Source organism: Anser cygnoides, chromosome 2 (genome assembly GCF_040182565.1).
Source record: "Anser cygnoides isolate HZ-2024a breed goose chromosome 2, Taihu_goose_T2T_genome, whole genome shotgun sequence".
In the NCBI taxonomy this organism is placed as follows: domain Eukaryota; kingdom Metazoa; phylum Chordata; class Aves; order Anseriformes; family Anatidae; genus Anser; species Anser cygnoides.
The window spans coordinates 63,338,903-63,355,868 of record NC_089874.1 but is presented as its reverse complement, the minus strand read 5'-3'; the positions used below and the strand labels follow the sequence as shown (position 1 = coordinate 63,355,868).

Here is a 16,966-nt window from a genome sequence, read left to right as displayed (position 1 = left end):
TCAAATCCATTTGGAGAACTCAGCTTGCCGCTGAGCATAGATCCTGAAACAAAACAGATTTGGGTCAACTGTGCGAAAAGCACTTCAGGAATAGCTTCTGACTAATGGAAAAACCATTTGAAAATATGTCGGGCAGTTCTTAAAACAACATATGCCTAGTAAAAGGCAAGTCTTAGGTTACTTCCCTAACCCAAAGCAGGAAGCACATGTCAACATACGTTCAGAAAGAACACTGAATTGACTAGCTTGGTGGTCTGGTGGCTGCTCACTGCATTACTACAGAAAGGATCAAAGTTCAGGACTTCAGCTGCAACCGTTCATTCTAGAACACAGGTTCTGACAGCACTGCCAAGGCAGTGCAATACCCTGTGTAGATGTAAAGACGAAAAGGAAAAATGCCCTGCATCACTCAGTGATGATGCATGTATCCATCCCAAAAGATGTAAGAAGGGTACCTGTGCCCCAGCTGAGATTGACTAAGTGCTTTTCTGCTGGAATTGAAAATTGCTTAAACAGGAAGAAAGTAAAAACAGAGAAGTTGACAGGAATTTAAGAGAAATTGTATAGAAAATACTAAATCTTATTCTACTGATGCTAGTTTTAATTGTTTTCTAATCCCGTCCAGATATTAAGGTATTGCAGTAAAATGCATTCACAAGTCCCAGCATATGAGATGTTCTCTGCAACAGCCCAGTCTGCATGAAGTCTCCCTGGTTAAGGCACAGTAAAGTATGTAGTCCAAGCTGCTGTAAGGAATTTATTTTACTTATCTCAATCATTACATTGTATTCTCTTTACCTAACCCCTTCAGATTTCTGACTGCCATAAAGTGAATTCTAGATGGAAATTGAATCTTGGACTATTACAGTTTCTCCAAAGGCCAAATCAGGTAACTCAGACCTCACTCACATAATCAATCCTCTAGAGACCTGTGATACACTCCTTTATCCTTGATCTGACTTTTACCATAGAAGATGACAGAGACAAGTTGTACAGAAAATGCAGCAAGGGACTGATACCTTTAAAGCTCATATTGACCTGAGGTGGTGTAAGGACCCTTAGGAAAAACACTAATATGGTTCAAAGGAGCACAAAAGACTGGCATGCAGTATAGAGATCCAGAAATATCATAGATGCAACATCCAGCATGTTCATTGCTACTGAAAGAAACCTGGTATTTGGCACTGTTTAGATATGAGAGATAGTGTCCTCCCCTAAACAGATTCTAGTGCTAAGATTTATTGTAAGCCTCATATTAAGAAAAAAAAAGTGCATTCAAGAATGAACGTTTCTAACCCTAGCGCAGATAGTCTTAGAAAAAAATGTTCAGACAATTGTGAAAGCAGCATCACAGAAAGTTTCTTCTTTTTCAGTACAGCAGATTAATTATAACTATATAATCAATTCAAGCACTAACTACAAACAGTATAGAGTGGGTCTTGAAGAGAACATTAGCTGTGTATGGGAGAATGGGTGTATGCATGGATCATCATTACTCAGGCTGCATCTATGAAGGGATGGTAAAATTCTTTCTTTAAATTCAGTTTCTTGCCTTAACTTGTTTAATATAACTACTTTTCAAGGCCAGACAACTACAGACATTTACTTTGAAGTGCCTGCATTCATAGATATGTTGCAATATGGATGTTATAGGCTTTTTTCTTAAGAAAAAAAGGGGGGGAAACAAATTTTTCAGCTGTGAAACCTTCCAATGTGCCAAGCTGCCGTCATCTGAAGTTATACACATATTATACATCATATTTATACTATGCAACATCTTACTGAACTAGTAAATCTGCCACAAAGAAAAAATGGAATAAAGACAAATACCGTCAGCAGTTAGCCCTTCCATATCAATAGGCTTCAACTGAATGCATTTAATGTACATGGATTTTTTTTAAAATGAATCACAAATCAATAGCAGACCTTTCATTGAGCTCAATAAAGTTGAATACAGGCCTTATTTTGCAACATTTTCGATGCAAAATTATCAGTAGGATCAAAAAATGTCAATAGGATCTTAACATGACAATAAATTCATCTTCAAAATTTTTATCTAAGACACAGACATGTAGTATTAGAACCAAACAGTACAGCAGAACTCCCACCAATGAAACCCAGGAAAATTCCTTATGCTCTCTACTTCTCCATTTCTATTCTCCCCTTAAGTAAGCAACTTGAATATTCCTAAGCACTTCCCAAAGCACTCTGATTCCCTACTACTTTTTTAAGATAAAGATTTAATGAAAATACTTCCCAAAGAATGCTGTCCCCAGTAAGGGAAGTCACATTCACAGAACTCATTAAAGATAATTTATAACAAAGTAACATCCTGAAGCTTAAAATGCAAAGCCAGGAATTTATTTTTACATAAGTTTAGGTGGAGCTCCTATACCTCTTCAAGAAGTTTCAAGTAGCCATTTATGTTTCTAATTTTAACTGGATCAAATAAATATCTTCAAAAACCTCCAATAAAATACAGCCACTTTTCATATTCAGATCATTTGTCTGTACATATCCTAGACCAGTAATAACTGACACACAGAAAGGACTAATCTTATTTTGTGGTCTTTTGTGTATTATATTTATAAAAGGAAAAAAATCACCATTTGTTTCATTTTTCTTGTATTTTAAAACTGCTATAAGTATACGACAAATAGCTACATGATTTTATTATTTTACCACTAGCCTTGCAAAATATTACTTTCATAAGTTTGATGTTTTGTTTGTTGGTGGTGGTTTTGTTTTTTGTTGGTGGTGTTTTGTATTTTTAAAAAAAACAGATGACGTTTTCAAGTGTTTTCACACAAATCACACAGTGAAATATTTGAAAATCAGTTGTCATACTAATCTGCAGAATACATTTTATTTCTGTCATAATCTTCCTTGTCCTTTTTATTCTCTGTAGTCACCAAATAAATTTCTGGGGGTTATTCATATTTACCCCTATTTGTTTAGCCAGGCTCATAACTAGACTCAGTTGTGTTAAAGAAATGTGAAAATTGAGCAAGGCTGCATCATTATTTCTTTCAGTTATGAATGCTCTCATCTGATGTGACTTTATACAAGGGATAACTGAACAGGCAGAAAGCACAGCACTTCATGTGGAAGTTACAGAACATTAATTTTAATAAAAGAAAATCCAATAGCTTAGAAAAAAATCTTTTTGGTCTACTAATCTATTTTTTGTGTTGCACTGCTTCTTTAAACTCCTCAGGAATCTCCAATTTTACCTAAAATTTAAAATTTTTGGTACTCGAAATGACAGCATTGTATGGCACCTCAGCATTGTGTAGCTACTCAGCATGAACTCTGATTAACTCAAGTCTCACCAACCACAATTTGCATTTCCACCCAAGGGAAAACATGGCATCCCCCTAAAAAAAAAAGTATATAAATTAAGTCTACCAAAATTTCAGTTCTTCAATTTCTGGTCACTTTGGACATGTTTTAAAAGTCTTGTTATTCTCCACACAGTTTTCTACAATTCTCATCAGTCATAAACCTAACTATCAACAAGGACTAGAACAGTTTGTCAGCATGAGGTGGCACACCCCATGATCAGAACCAATTGGATACTGCAAAATTAGAGTTTTCCTTACGAATCTGAAATAAAATCACCTTGTCACATTTTTCATTCTTTACCTCCTCTTGCTAGCCTGATACCTCTTACTTTTGATACAGGCCAACAGTAAACAATGTCTTTGCTTTGCAAGTTCTTTTCTACTTAGAAGATATACTCAGGCCTACTCATCACCACCCAAAATCTCCAAGTAAAGAAACTCTCTCTTGAATGACCTAGTAGAGTGATTTCTAATAGGTTTACTGGTACAAATAATTCTGAACAACCCCCAAAAAACTTTAAAAGCGCAATTAGCAGAAAGCATCATAGCCTGTACAAGATATGTTTCACCTCTTTTATAGAAAAAAAACTAACAAAGGTTTGGTGACCTTCCAAATAAAGTTCTATAAGTTACAAAGACTTTTTCTTTTTGTAATGTGAATAGTCACAAATGAACGCTAGAAAAAATAAACAAAAGCTGTGTATACACATTCCTGAAAGATCCTTTGAGAAGATGAAAGACTGAGTGCTTAGAAAATAAAACTGCTTTCTTTTGGATGAAAAAATACAGGGCAACTAATGAATCTGATATAGACAAATGTATCTACATGAAATGTTGGAACATTTAATAAGAAAGTACATATGTAAATAATAAAACTGTACATAAAATATTTGAAGTAACAGAAAATTAATCATGCCAAACTATTTATTAGACAGGGTAATAATATATCTTATATTTTTAAACTTTAGAGACAGCATATCTAAACTTAAGTAAAACATCTGATATGATCTCAGACAATTGTCTCACAGGAAACCAGAGAATGGCAGGCAATAGCACTAAGAAGAAGAATCTGGGGATTAGAGTAGAATGATGAATTAAATATGAGTCAACAATATGTCACCAAAAAGACAAATGCAACATTGGGTCATTATTAATATACATGCGCTATTAAAAACATACGAGGTAATTATTGTTCTGCTTGGCACTGGATGATTCTTGGCAGTACTGCAGAAGCCATAACCCCACATGCAAGATACAAAACATTTTATACTACCAATGTACAATGACTGCACACATTTGGGTACCACATTTTAACAAAAGAAATTAGAAAAAGCATAGTATAAAAATCTATAAAACTTTTGAGAAAACAAGAATGATGTGGTCTTCCACTTACATACACAACTGCTCCCCAGGTTAGGTATTTCTACAATTGGTTTTACTCCATTTTAATTATAGTGCTCTGTTTAAATGAAATACATGAAATAAGTGATATATTCAGCAATTTGTAATTGAAGCAAAGTTCTGGCGTACTGAATCAATGGGATTTTTTTTTACTTCAATTAGACTATGATCTTACTTAGTACTGTTGAGGAAGGTGAAAGGAACCGTAGGGTAAAAGATTCCAGGGAATTTTCCTTGATTATTTTTGCATTCACACATTTAATTTAGAGAAGAGGCTCTAACTCCATTATTTGGAAAAAAAAGGCACTAACAGGCTTCAGAAGTTATGTGAGGAAGCATTTTGAATTACTAATTGGTAGATTTATTTCATGAACAAAACTCCTGAAGAACAAGCCTTTCAAATAATCTCTTTATCCAGAAGCTACTTAACAGAAAGGTAATAGTTAAACACACTGCTCCTTAAGAGAACTAGCCAATAAATCAAAGTCCAAATTTATACTGCTGCTGTATTTAAACATAGTCATAAGAATCATTTAACCTTACAGCATAAAACTCAGCTGATAATTTTTTTTTCGACTAACACCTCATAAAATTCATTCTTGCAGAATTGTGGAAAAGCACAGTCTACCCTTCCTATAAAGTTTCTTGTTACAAGGTTGTATGGTTTACACATATGTTGTATTTTATTATTAAAAAAATTCCTCCATATAGCACCCTCTTTGTTGCAACACTCAAACATACTTTGCCCCTAGGCCAGTGCTGCAATAAAAGTAAAATGAATTCAAGACAATTTGCTGAGAAAAAGATAGGTTCAAGGTATTTTCACACTTTTTTTTTTCCTTGTAACTTTTTCATGTCAGAGTTCTATTTCCCTTTTTCCCCCGTTCCCTTTGCTATTGTTTTATTATTTCCTTTTATTGGTACAGTATCCACTAAATAGCTTTAAGTAAATCTGAACAACTCTAAGCCAACTTAAGGTATTGAGGTTTCAGATTAAAAAAAAAATCCAAGACCTGTGTATTATTAGGATATCCAATTCTAAATCATTTATCAACTCATTTGAAGAGGCTATATAAGAACAGGACAAATTCACTGATTATTTAAGTCTATTAGATGATGCCATCATATTTTGTGGAATCATACAAAATGGTAATACTGCTTTTGCAATGGAAGTTGTTATTTATAAATGAACACCATTCAAAAATAATTCAGCAACTAAGAAAGCAAGGTTATTAAACTATGCTTTCTCTCTCTGTCACCAGATAAAATTAGTATTCTGTTCTATTAAAGACTAATCCAATAGCTTGTGTGTCCCACTGGTGAGCTATCAGTATACTGTTTCTATAGTTCTTATGTGGAAGGCAACAACTGTCTCAATAGCATAAACCAATAAAAAGAAAGCTAGAAGGGTTGAAAATGTTCATACACCCACCTGAACATATAACTTATGTCCCAGAGAATAATCATAGAACTTTGATTTCACCTGGGAAAGGTCATCTTCTGAGTACAGCGTATGATCATTCACACTTCTTAAGTGCTTTAGCTCAGGAACCCTACACTTCATGCATCAGTCTTCAAAGTGCAGAATTAGGTATTAGCTCCTTATGCACTACTGTTGCTTCATACATTAATTAATATCTGGTCCCCACCATTCACTAATGCATACCTGACCACATGAAATTTGAGATAATCCATAGAGCTACCTAAGCTTCAACTAGTTGTCTTTCTTATGTAAAACACTTTTTTGTTCCTTATACAACTTCAAAATAAATCTCTTACGTAAACTCTCCTCAAGTGTAAGTCACATGGCTCACTCAAGACAGACAAGGCAAAGAATAAAATTGTGGCCCGATCTGCACACTTATTCAAAGCACTAGTAAGGACACTTCTTTTACTGCATAAGAGAATACCATTTCTTATAAGTATGAAGAAGCAGGCTACATATCGATAAATCTCACTTTTTATGAAGAGTGTATGAGTAGCATATTGACTCTCTCAATTTGTAGAAGGACTAAGGTTAATGGCTATAAACTAGATGAACTATAATCCATCCAACGGAAACTGGAAACATAGGAATAAGGGTGATTTTCCAAGTCATGGTGTCTTTCTCAGATTTCTCTAAGGGCAAGACAACATATTACATCTAAATTCCCTCAACGTGAAGAAAGCCAAGACACAGGACAGAGAATTTTTGTATGTTGTAGGTACATTATTAAGATGCCTGCAGCGCCAATTATGCGAACAACACATTAGAAAGAGGTTATAAAAACTGATAATAAAGTAATATGAATTTTATTTCTTTGCCCTGAGTTAAAATGTGGTTTTAATGCTGATATCCTGCAAATTCTCTACTGTACCAGTATGCAAATTCATCAAATTTATAAGTAAACAGTTTATAGTTCTTGTTAACTGATTACCCATCTATAAAAAGTTTTATTATTACCACTTGAAGGTAGTTCAGTGCTATTTTTTTATATAATTGAAGCCAACACCAGTAAATTGATTAACCAAAATTTCTGCACGGCTAGAACACATCCAATTCAGCATTATTTTAATTAAAAGAACTAGAAATAAGATATAAAAGTTCCAACAAAAAAAAAATGATTTTGCTGAAATTGCAAACAAAAATCTAAGAATGGAAAAAAACATGATCAAATTATATCAATCACAAAATGTAACAACTGGCTTATAATCTAATCACTCTGTACCTATGTAGAGAAAAATCTACTCTTACTGTTTTGATAAACACAGTTTTAATTTCAGCTAAGATTAAACAATACATAGAATATTGCTTAATAAGACTTGACTATTCCTAGATAATATCAGATTTATGCCTTCCTTAAGAACTGAATGGGAGGTACACTACTGCATAAAGAATAAGGAAGAAAAGGAATTCTCATCTAAAGCAATACTACATCCAATTCACTTGCTCCATTTCATTCCATTCTTTTAACAATCTCAAATTCACAACTCATTCATCAGAACGTTCTGGCACAAAGAATGAAGCTTTTCCCATTTTTTTTTTAGTATGAATATTCATATGCTTTCAGGTGAAACGATGACTTTCAATTCAGCCATATAGAGTTTGAACATTTAGCATTACCAGCCCAGTAAAATATTTTAATCTATTGTATTTACTTGTCTTTAAAAATCCTAGTATATTACAGAAGACATTTCATAGATGCTCTCCAGTATAATAGTTCTAAACCAGCAAGCCTCATGCTGCATCTAAGTGTGTGCACTGTTTTAAAACTTGTACGGGTGTCTCCACACCACAGAGCAACCACAGAAGTGTAAGCACGTCCTTGCTCACAGTAGATAAACTCTTCAACTCAGATCTTTGATGGACAGGGTAATAAGGACAGAGCTTTTCATTTGGGTGACCAAAGATTGTACATGTGCCTAAAAAGCTCTAAAATTTTCTCACTTCTCTCCCAAACATGTAAGACAGAACTATGCAAAAACAACCTCCTGCTATTACAAACAGTGATCAGGTTCTTCAATATAATCTTACCTGATAACGTTATAAGATACTTGATTCAAATGTAAAGACACAGAATAACACACTAGACATAAAAACAGCTCACATCATCTTGGAAAGTGCTTTCTATCAGCAAACATCACTTCGTATAATGGAAGTTGAATTATTAACACAGCAATCTGGGGTGGCATAATTCCATGATGCCATAATAATTTTACATAAGATCAGGCTATATTACGTGATTAAATAGGTTATATAAAGTAAGATTTTTGTAGACTGGAGTCCTCTAATAATCACCGAAATATATGCCACTTTTTCAGTATCTTCAAGAAAGAGCTTACAGTAGAGTCACCTTAAGTTCTTGAAATTTTACATTTGAAATAAAACACAGACTGCGTACAATATGTTCATTACTTAAGGGCTGTGACATTTTGTGACTAGGTTAAGAGTTCACTTGGTTGAAAAAACAGTGTTCAGCACTATTAACTTACATGATTTTACCATGAATCATCCTTTCTAAAAGGATCCATATGCTAGAATAATGGTGTTGCAAAAGAAACTCAATTTACAGCTTTAAGATGACAACAAAAAATTTAGAATTATGAAATCCTGATATATGTAGACATTCTACATAATAAATGTAATGAATTAAAAATTAAGTTCAATTTTTCAAACCCTGTGCTCAAGATCAAGAATTCTTTTTCTAAGTATATAATTATATACTTCCTACATCACTTCTTGATAGCTTTCATGTCTTTCATGTTTTCATTTTAGTTTCAGTATTCAGAGACATCAGGAAACAAAAGTAAAGCTATAGCACCAAAGAAGTTCTATAATACAGTCATTCCCTTTGCCAGAGGTTTTTCCACATTCTAAGTAACTGACAACTAACTATGCCTACAACGAGCCTGATTTATACTTCAGGCCTTGCAGGTTGTTTCTTCCCCCCATTCACTTTTTTAAAGCTTTTCTATTAGCTTTGTTTAGAAGTCTAGTTAAACATGCAAGAGATTTCTTGTTTTCATTTCCCACATCCCTGGCCTTTTGACTTTTATTTTCAGCAAAACTGTTAAGTTCACTTTGCCTTTTTGCTAAAATGCTACAACCAACAAAATACATTTTATTTTAATCAATAAAACACTTTTTAATCAGCTTTTCAGAAAGTGCTATTGTATTTTCATTAAGTCTTGCAGTAAATACACCTGTAGAATCAGTTCAAGTATAAAACCAGTTGTAGAGAGGCAGTGCACTAACGAAAACATGTAGTGAGGGGACCATCTAGTGGTGACTTAACCACATTCCACGCAATTCTAGAACAAAAGCACCCATTCTCTGGGAGTAGGTGGACAAGTTTTTTCAGTTTTGGTCTGTCTTTATTTTATAGCTTCAATAATTTATTTTATTTAGATTTCAGCTTTCTATGCTCAGACTACGTGAATGGATTTGCTGATTTTCAACATGTTCCTGTTATAAAAATAACTATGCCAGTTCCATATATATGGAAGCTGCTCCCAGCATCAAGTTTTTAATTTGAAAATGCTCCCATGAATGAAGTTGCTAGGAGCTAGCCTACTAAGTAGGTTTCTGTTTACCTCACAGATCTCTCTTCAGCAAGGAAATCTCTAATACCATCTTCCTTAATAAATACAAGAGACCAAAATAATCAGTCAAGAAATAACAGCTTACTTTGTATGTTTTACATCTCCATCACATCTCACCTAAATAGACTAGCAGGCTAACAGACCAAATCATAACATAACAAGGGCATGAGTACATTGATGAAAACTAGCAAGGACAGGAGAGCAAACCTTACGTTGGAGAAAGCTGACTGAAAACATGCAACACGCAACTAGTGACTGGACTCTAAGTTTTTAGTGAACATTTCAAACAACTGCAGAGACGCCCTTCCCCAGCTACCACATTAATAGAAGCTGTGAGAAATCCTCCTCCTTAATGAAGCTGCAGAGGATAGAGTAGGCACAGGGAAAGGTTTATATAAGTGCACATTTAAATACAGATGAAGAAAAGCTGGTGAACCTTCATAACCTAATTGAACCAAAAAACAGTAGCAGAGCACTTGTTTCTAAAAGCTCTATTCTGTTTAGTTTCTGAAAACCTCTGATAGGTCTCCAGGTCAGCCAACATTCAGGAGAGATTTCAGGCAGTTTCTCCAGAAGATAAGCTGCTTCGTAAATTAGAAAAACGGATTCCACTCCAATACAATCCAAAAAAAATATATAATGAAAATTGCAAGTTTGGTCTGAACAAATCTCTGTCTCTTCAGCTTTTGTAAGGGTCTTACATAATTTTCAGCAATTCAGAAAGCCAAAAAACTGCTGGATTGAAACTGAGTTCCCCTCTATACCTTGATACCTAGTTATGTAACTGTTGCCTCATTTTTACAGCAGTCACATACTCTCAGACTTGTGTACCAGCTTGTTTTATGGCATCTTCACAGTGCAGGATGGAGTAGGTGGGACTGAGAAGGTTCTTGAAGACTACAGAGTATGCTCAAGCTCTTTCCCCTCGAGGTTCTTTATAAAAAGTGGGGAAGAGAAGCCAGGAATAGGTAAACAGCGAAGGTGGGTGAGGTTTATTTTCCTCAAAGGAAATTGAAACTTCCTCCAAAGTTTCAAGAGGAATTTCCAAAGGAATAAGCAGCTGAAAACAAACTACCCACTACAAAGGTCAAAATGGATGCGCTAACTCTGGAACAGTAGATGGGAATCATGTGCTGGCTTTACATCCAGATTTTCAAAACGGACTATGCAACCTTACAGCATCAAGAGACTAACAAAGCACTTTGCATCCCAGTTAAGGCCACAGCTACAGTGGCCTGCTAGACAGCACAGACTGTAATTGCATGTGGGTAGAAATCATATTACAAGTGACTACAGAAGAAATCTGAATGCCAAGATGTATTTTATTTGTGGTAAGGGCAAGCAGTGAAGGGGTCATTTTCTTCAGTTTCCATTAAACTGACAGGCAACTGTTTGGAAGCAGTTCAATAAGAAAGTAAGAACAAAAGAAATACAGAGTAGTAACTAGAACCCAAAGAACTCCTAGTCCCAAGAAAGGACAGAAAACCCTCAAAAATATCACTTGTACTGGTGTCCAATAAGTGTACAAAAATTCAATTCTATTTTTCTTTTACTGGTATCAACTGGTATGCCTGTGGAGAATGAGTTCCTTTACTACTAAAGGTATAGGATTAGGAGCTCCATGGAAAGAAACAAAAAAATCCAGCATTGTCTTCAACAAGAGAAATCTAAGACTGAGCAACTTCATAGATCAAGTGCCCTGTCGACTCCTGCAGCATTCTTCTTTGCTTCCTCAGATGAAAGATTATGTTCCTGGGGGATTTACATTCCCTTTCCTCCCCTGACACTCCCACAGCATGCTTTCCTTGTACTCGTGTTCAACTGCCATTCTCCTGTGTCTGCTCCAGTAGCTCTGTAAACATGACCTCTGAAGTGCCTCTTTCACCTTCTCATTGTTTCAAGGATGCTTGAATACAGCAATAAGAAAAAAGACACATTAGTCACAGCAGTAACAGAGAAGGCTATAAATATAAAAACCCTCCCTGTGTTTTGTTAGTCCACTTCTAGAGTATGGTGTAGAGGTCAGACTGCTAGCAAAGCAAGCTTACTGCTGCACGCTTACAGCACTTCCACCATTATGAATTAACCTCCACTGAAGGTGAGAGAGACTTAGCAGATGCCTGGCCAGGATTCTAGAAGTCTGGAAGTCACATAGTCAAATAAAATATTTATTCACAGGCTGCAGTTGGCTCTCAGTTGCAGCACAGAAGATCTGCCAAAGAAACAAACACACAGATAGCACAACAGGCATCTGTTTACTAAAGTTAACAGCCCTTGGTAGACCTTCTTTCCAGATCACTCTGACTGGTCTTGCAAGATGGAAAATATCCACAACATCGTCATTCGTAACCCTCAAGGAGAGAATGAGATGCTTAAAGATGGTACTTTAAAAAAATCATGGCAAAAGGCTAGGGATGAGACTAGAAGTATAACTAGATTTCTTGTCAAGGCTAGACACTCCAGAAAAGACACAAAGATGGACATTCAATTCAGAAAAGCCATAAAAAAGCCACACAAAATTCAGATGATTTTCCAGTGTCCACTTCACCTATTTCTCTGATGCTTCAATGCCTGCCTTAGTGAATGATCAAGCTGCTGATAGCAAGCTACTATGAATTTCCCATATTTAGGTCTTAAATAAAAAGCTTCTTTATCTTATGATAGGAATGGGGATTATTTATAAATCTCTTCTGTCATTGTTTATTAACATTCTTGCAATCTCAAAACAAGACTTGAGGCCACTCTTTTCCCACAGCAATCAACACACTATTGCAAACTGGAACATGAGGAAGAAAGGAAAAAGGAGAGCAGTCTGACATGCTGGGACAGAAGCACTACTAGGAATCAGGAGAAGCAGAACTTACCAGAGCTCCCTTTGCTGTTCCTTCTGCTTTGTCTGTCAGGACTGGCTCATAATTTGAACGTCCTAGGTGTTGAGAAGTGTTTGTCTAGACGAATAGGTTCTGAAGTAATTACTACCCTTTTCTCTAGCTTGCAAAGATGTTCTCTTCATTTTGTGACTTGCATCCCACACAGGTTTTGATAAGGTATCTATAGATACATCCAGTATAGATACATCTATAGATACATCCAGTATCAAGACTGAGCTGGTGGTTAGACCTCTACCCAGAATCTCCATGGTAAACATGCATGTCACAGAAATCCAGAGTTTATTCTGCACAACTGAATGGTGGTAAAAAGGTATTTTGTCTTATCCCTCCACCACACACTAATAACTCTTAGTTTATATTCCCTTGATATATCCATTACTGCAATCCCATTGTAGCATGACAGGAATCACACTATTACCTCTTCTCAGTTTTAGGAAACTCTGTATCTTCTTTTTAAAGTTAGCACAAATAAGCCCATGAACTATACACTATACACTCACCCCCTCAAGCTATTCATAGCATTTCTCACTTTCTCATCCACATGACTTAAGAGTCAGTAATTTCTCCAAGGTGCTTGTGCAAAATTAGTAGGTGAAAGCCTCTTCAATCAGCATGAATTGTGGTTAGCCTAATTCAAGCCCAGAGACAAGCCTGAGTTTAGGGTTAATCTTCTAGTAATAATCTTATAGTGCATTATCACAGCCCCAGAACTGTGGGGTCATATGCATGTATCTATCATATACTCAAAAGACTTTTTGCCTCAGTAAAGTAGCATTATTTTGTAAAAAGCTTAAGCACATTACTTGTGCAGACAACTACTATCCCCCATTGTTGCTAGGGAAGCTTGTCTTCTGAAGAGAAATTGCTGTCATGTAGAGCAAACCTAAATGATTCCAGATCAGAATATAAAATAGTACTCATAATGGTGTCACAAGTTGAACAAAGACTGTAGCTTTGAATATGTTTAATAGATTTCAAATACACCATAAATATTACTTTCCACTGTTATGTATTTCCAATCATAGTTTGTTTTATTTATTTTTTCAGTCTGTATTATGCATCTCTAAAGAGACTCAGTAGTTTAGGTTCAGAGAATGGAAGTGTTGACTTATTCCTTCATCTGGGATAAGAAAGCTACAGAAAAGCAAAATTGAATTAAAGCAAGGAAGAAAATAATTACTTTGGATATTAAGATATTTTATTTTTTAAAAATCAGTATTATCCTTATAAGTTCATATCTTGTTCAAGATATAAGAAAACTATTTTGTGTTTAATATTCTTTGCCTCATTTTAACTCCCCCAACCCCCTACATCAGATAAAAGATTATCATTTAGAAAGATGGTCTCCCCTCTAGTTAACAATAGCCTGCAGCCCTTCAAGACTTAAGTTAACCCTCAACTATTCACAGGTAAACAAATAATTATAAAGAATATGCAGCAAGGAGCTTACCTTTTACACCACCAAATGGTCCATAAGTCATATTGCAAGCAGTTCTTTGAAGATTATGTTCATACATCAATTTAATCTGATACTGGTTCCCATGTTCCACATTCCCCTGAGTTCCTACCAAAAAAAAAGTATATATTTCACATCCTTTATCCATGCAATTTAGAAAAAGGAGTATCAGTTTAAAGAGCAACCTGAAAAGCTGTAACTTACTCCTAATGACTTCAACATGAGGGCTGAAATTGCTGTTTTCTTAAAAGAAAAAGAATTCTCAAAGGCCAGAACCACAGCTAAGGTCCCAATATACTAACTGTTGTATAAAGATTTAGCAAGATGCTGAAGTTTTATTGTTCAATAGTTTTCTTCAAGTTAGGCACACCTTTAAGATCAGAAAAAGCCTACTCAAGATGGGAGGATTCTTAAAATTCTCCCTTTTATTCAGTGGATATACTATATCTAACAAAACAGGATGAATTGTAAATGTCTTTGCCTCAAATTGAGCTGTAGCCAGTTATAAGTTGTTGGTTTTTTTGAAAAGCTATGTTTAGGGTACATTTATCACTTGCCTTTACTCAGTCTGAAATTCAATGCAGTGATTAAGAGTGCAAAGAGACACACACACATAGTAACAGCAATAATTTTATCATACATGTCACATTCTCAAAAGCATCTGCATAAACTAGTTTCCTGACCCCTTCACAGAAATAGCAGAAATTCAAGAAGCCTTTCTAAAGAAACTGAAGTCAAGGCTCACCTTTTAATAATCAAGAATCTTTTCTGCCTGCCCACAAAGAAAAATACTCAGAGTTTTTCATTGTATAGAGTAACACTTCAGGAATCATATCAGCAAGCCAAAAAAAATAAAACAAAAAACTTTGAGAACATTTACATCAGCATAGAAAAAAAGATTTCTTGAGCAAATGAGATCTAAGCTAAGCCTATCACAACTTCAGATATGCAAAGATTACTTCAACACTCATCTTAAACAACGTGCCATGAAAGATTTGTAACTCATGCTAACCTTTTAGGCAACTGCTCCAACTAAAATCCACTACAGCTCTTAAGCTGTTACCATGAAGGTAGGCCCACATTCAAGAAAAGTTTAGAACAGACAGAGGAAAGCCCTGGCTGGATGAGTAGCTAACTGAAGAGCAATATCAGAGGAAAAACAATCAAGAAGGTAGTCAGTCTGCACATACTAACGATAATACAAGATCCAGGCCATACTTTAGTTAGCCTTGAAGGATGCTTTCATTCATACAGGAGAAACAGCATAGATTTGCTTTATTATGAATAACAAACATATGGTGATGTGTATAAAACAGGTAAAATCCCACTTTATGACACTGAAATTTGCTGTGGAAGCATAAAGAAATAGTGATCTTTGGTTTTTGAAGGAGCTGGTTCAAGAGTTTGAGAAGTTCTGATAATAAAGTTACTATCACAGTATGAATGCTCACCAATTAGTATGAAATATCTATTAAAGGACTGTAAAACTATTACTTTGGTCTTTAAACCACATAGACAGCATATTATAATTAGAAAGAGTTCTAAACTGACCTATTTGTTGTATGCTGTTAATGAAAGTATTAAATTGTTTTAATAAAAGTTATACTGGTAGGCAACAACTCTAAAACTTAAGTACCATTACAGAGAAGCACAAGTATGGAAGTGGCATTATATCTCAAAGTATTACCCCTCAACAAAGACCAACTTTACAGGTGTCTCCATGTAGGATAACTAGAAGGCAGATAGGTTATGAAGACATGCTGTCCTTTCAGATTTTATCTGCCCACTGAGCTATGAACAGGAAGTAAGCTGCTCCTAGAAGTAAACTATGCTTTCACAGTGAAAGCAACTCCAGCTGTCACTGCACAGAGGTGAACAATATGTAGTTGTCTACTGAATTTTTAAGACAAGGATACAGTCAGTAGAACTCATATCTGTGCTTTGCACATGTACTAGAAAGAATTGAACGCACAGAATATTTCGTGACTTGTCTCTTTATATACTGCATGAACATAGCACTTAGATTTCCAGACAGAGGCAATAGGAAAAAAGAGGATTTAAAGAAAAACCCATTGTAATTTCACCTTTTTACCAATGTTAACCTCTTATCTTCAACTGGGCTGCATTACCAATCTTCTGGCTTTCTCGGAAGTTCAGAATTATAATTTTTTCATACTTAAAAAGATAGGTAAACTGTCATTAAACAACCACTTGACCATTAGCATGCTGAATAGTAACAGTTATTTCTAAAACTGTAACAAGCACTAGTTATTCACAAGCAGAAGTTTTACCATACGTCTACGTACATTCAGACAAATCCTTCATAACATGCAGACACTGCACCAGCTAAGACTCATAACTAATCTTTGTAAGCAATGCCATGGCTTCTATAAGAAGTCATTGTTATCAGATCAACTCCATCTTCCTGTGGGAGATCAAGTAGAACAACACAAAAAAAAAAGCAGGACTCCAGCACTGCCGATTGCAGACACACATCACAGTATCTCAAGCACCAAGCAGATCACCAGGTCATTAGCCACCAGGAGATATTTGGATATAATTACTAACGCTTCTTCTTCTTACATGAGTGAGTGCTAGAAGATGACGACTGCAGCTCTTCAGGGATGATGAACAAACACTCTGTATATTCCAAGCTTCGCATTTAACCTGATCCAACTTTAGAATGAACCTAAAACCACAAGATAGTTTGCATCTGTAAACTAACCTGAAACAGCATATACACAGAGTTTTCGGCAGTGCAACACAGCCAGATGAAGTCCTTCAGTACCACT

At 35.3% G+C, this 16,966-nt stretch overlaps 1 protein-coding gene across 14 annotated transcripts in view; it reads right to left on the bottom strand.

Moving 5' to 3' along the window:
• Positions 1–16,966, bottom strand: part of BBS9 (Bardet-Biedl syndrome 9) — a 329,524-nt gene that overhangs the window by 307,756 nt on the left and 4,802 nt on the right. For all 14 annotated transcript variants that reach the window (XM_013196009.3, XM_048075628.2, XM_066992255.1 and 11 more), the window contains exons 4-5: positions 16,900–16,964; positions 14,169–14,282 (exon numbers count right to left, since the gene is read on the bottom strand). In XM_013196009.3, coding sequence (XP_013051463.3) covers positions 14,169–14,282; positions 16,900–16,964 — 179 coding nt within the window. The remainder of the gene's footprint in view (positions 1–14,168; positions 14,283–16,899; positions 16,965–16,966) is intronic.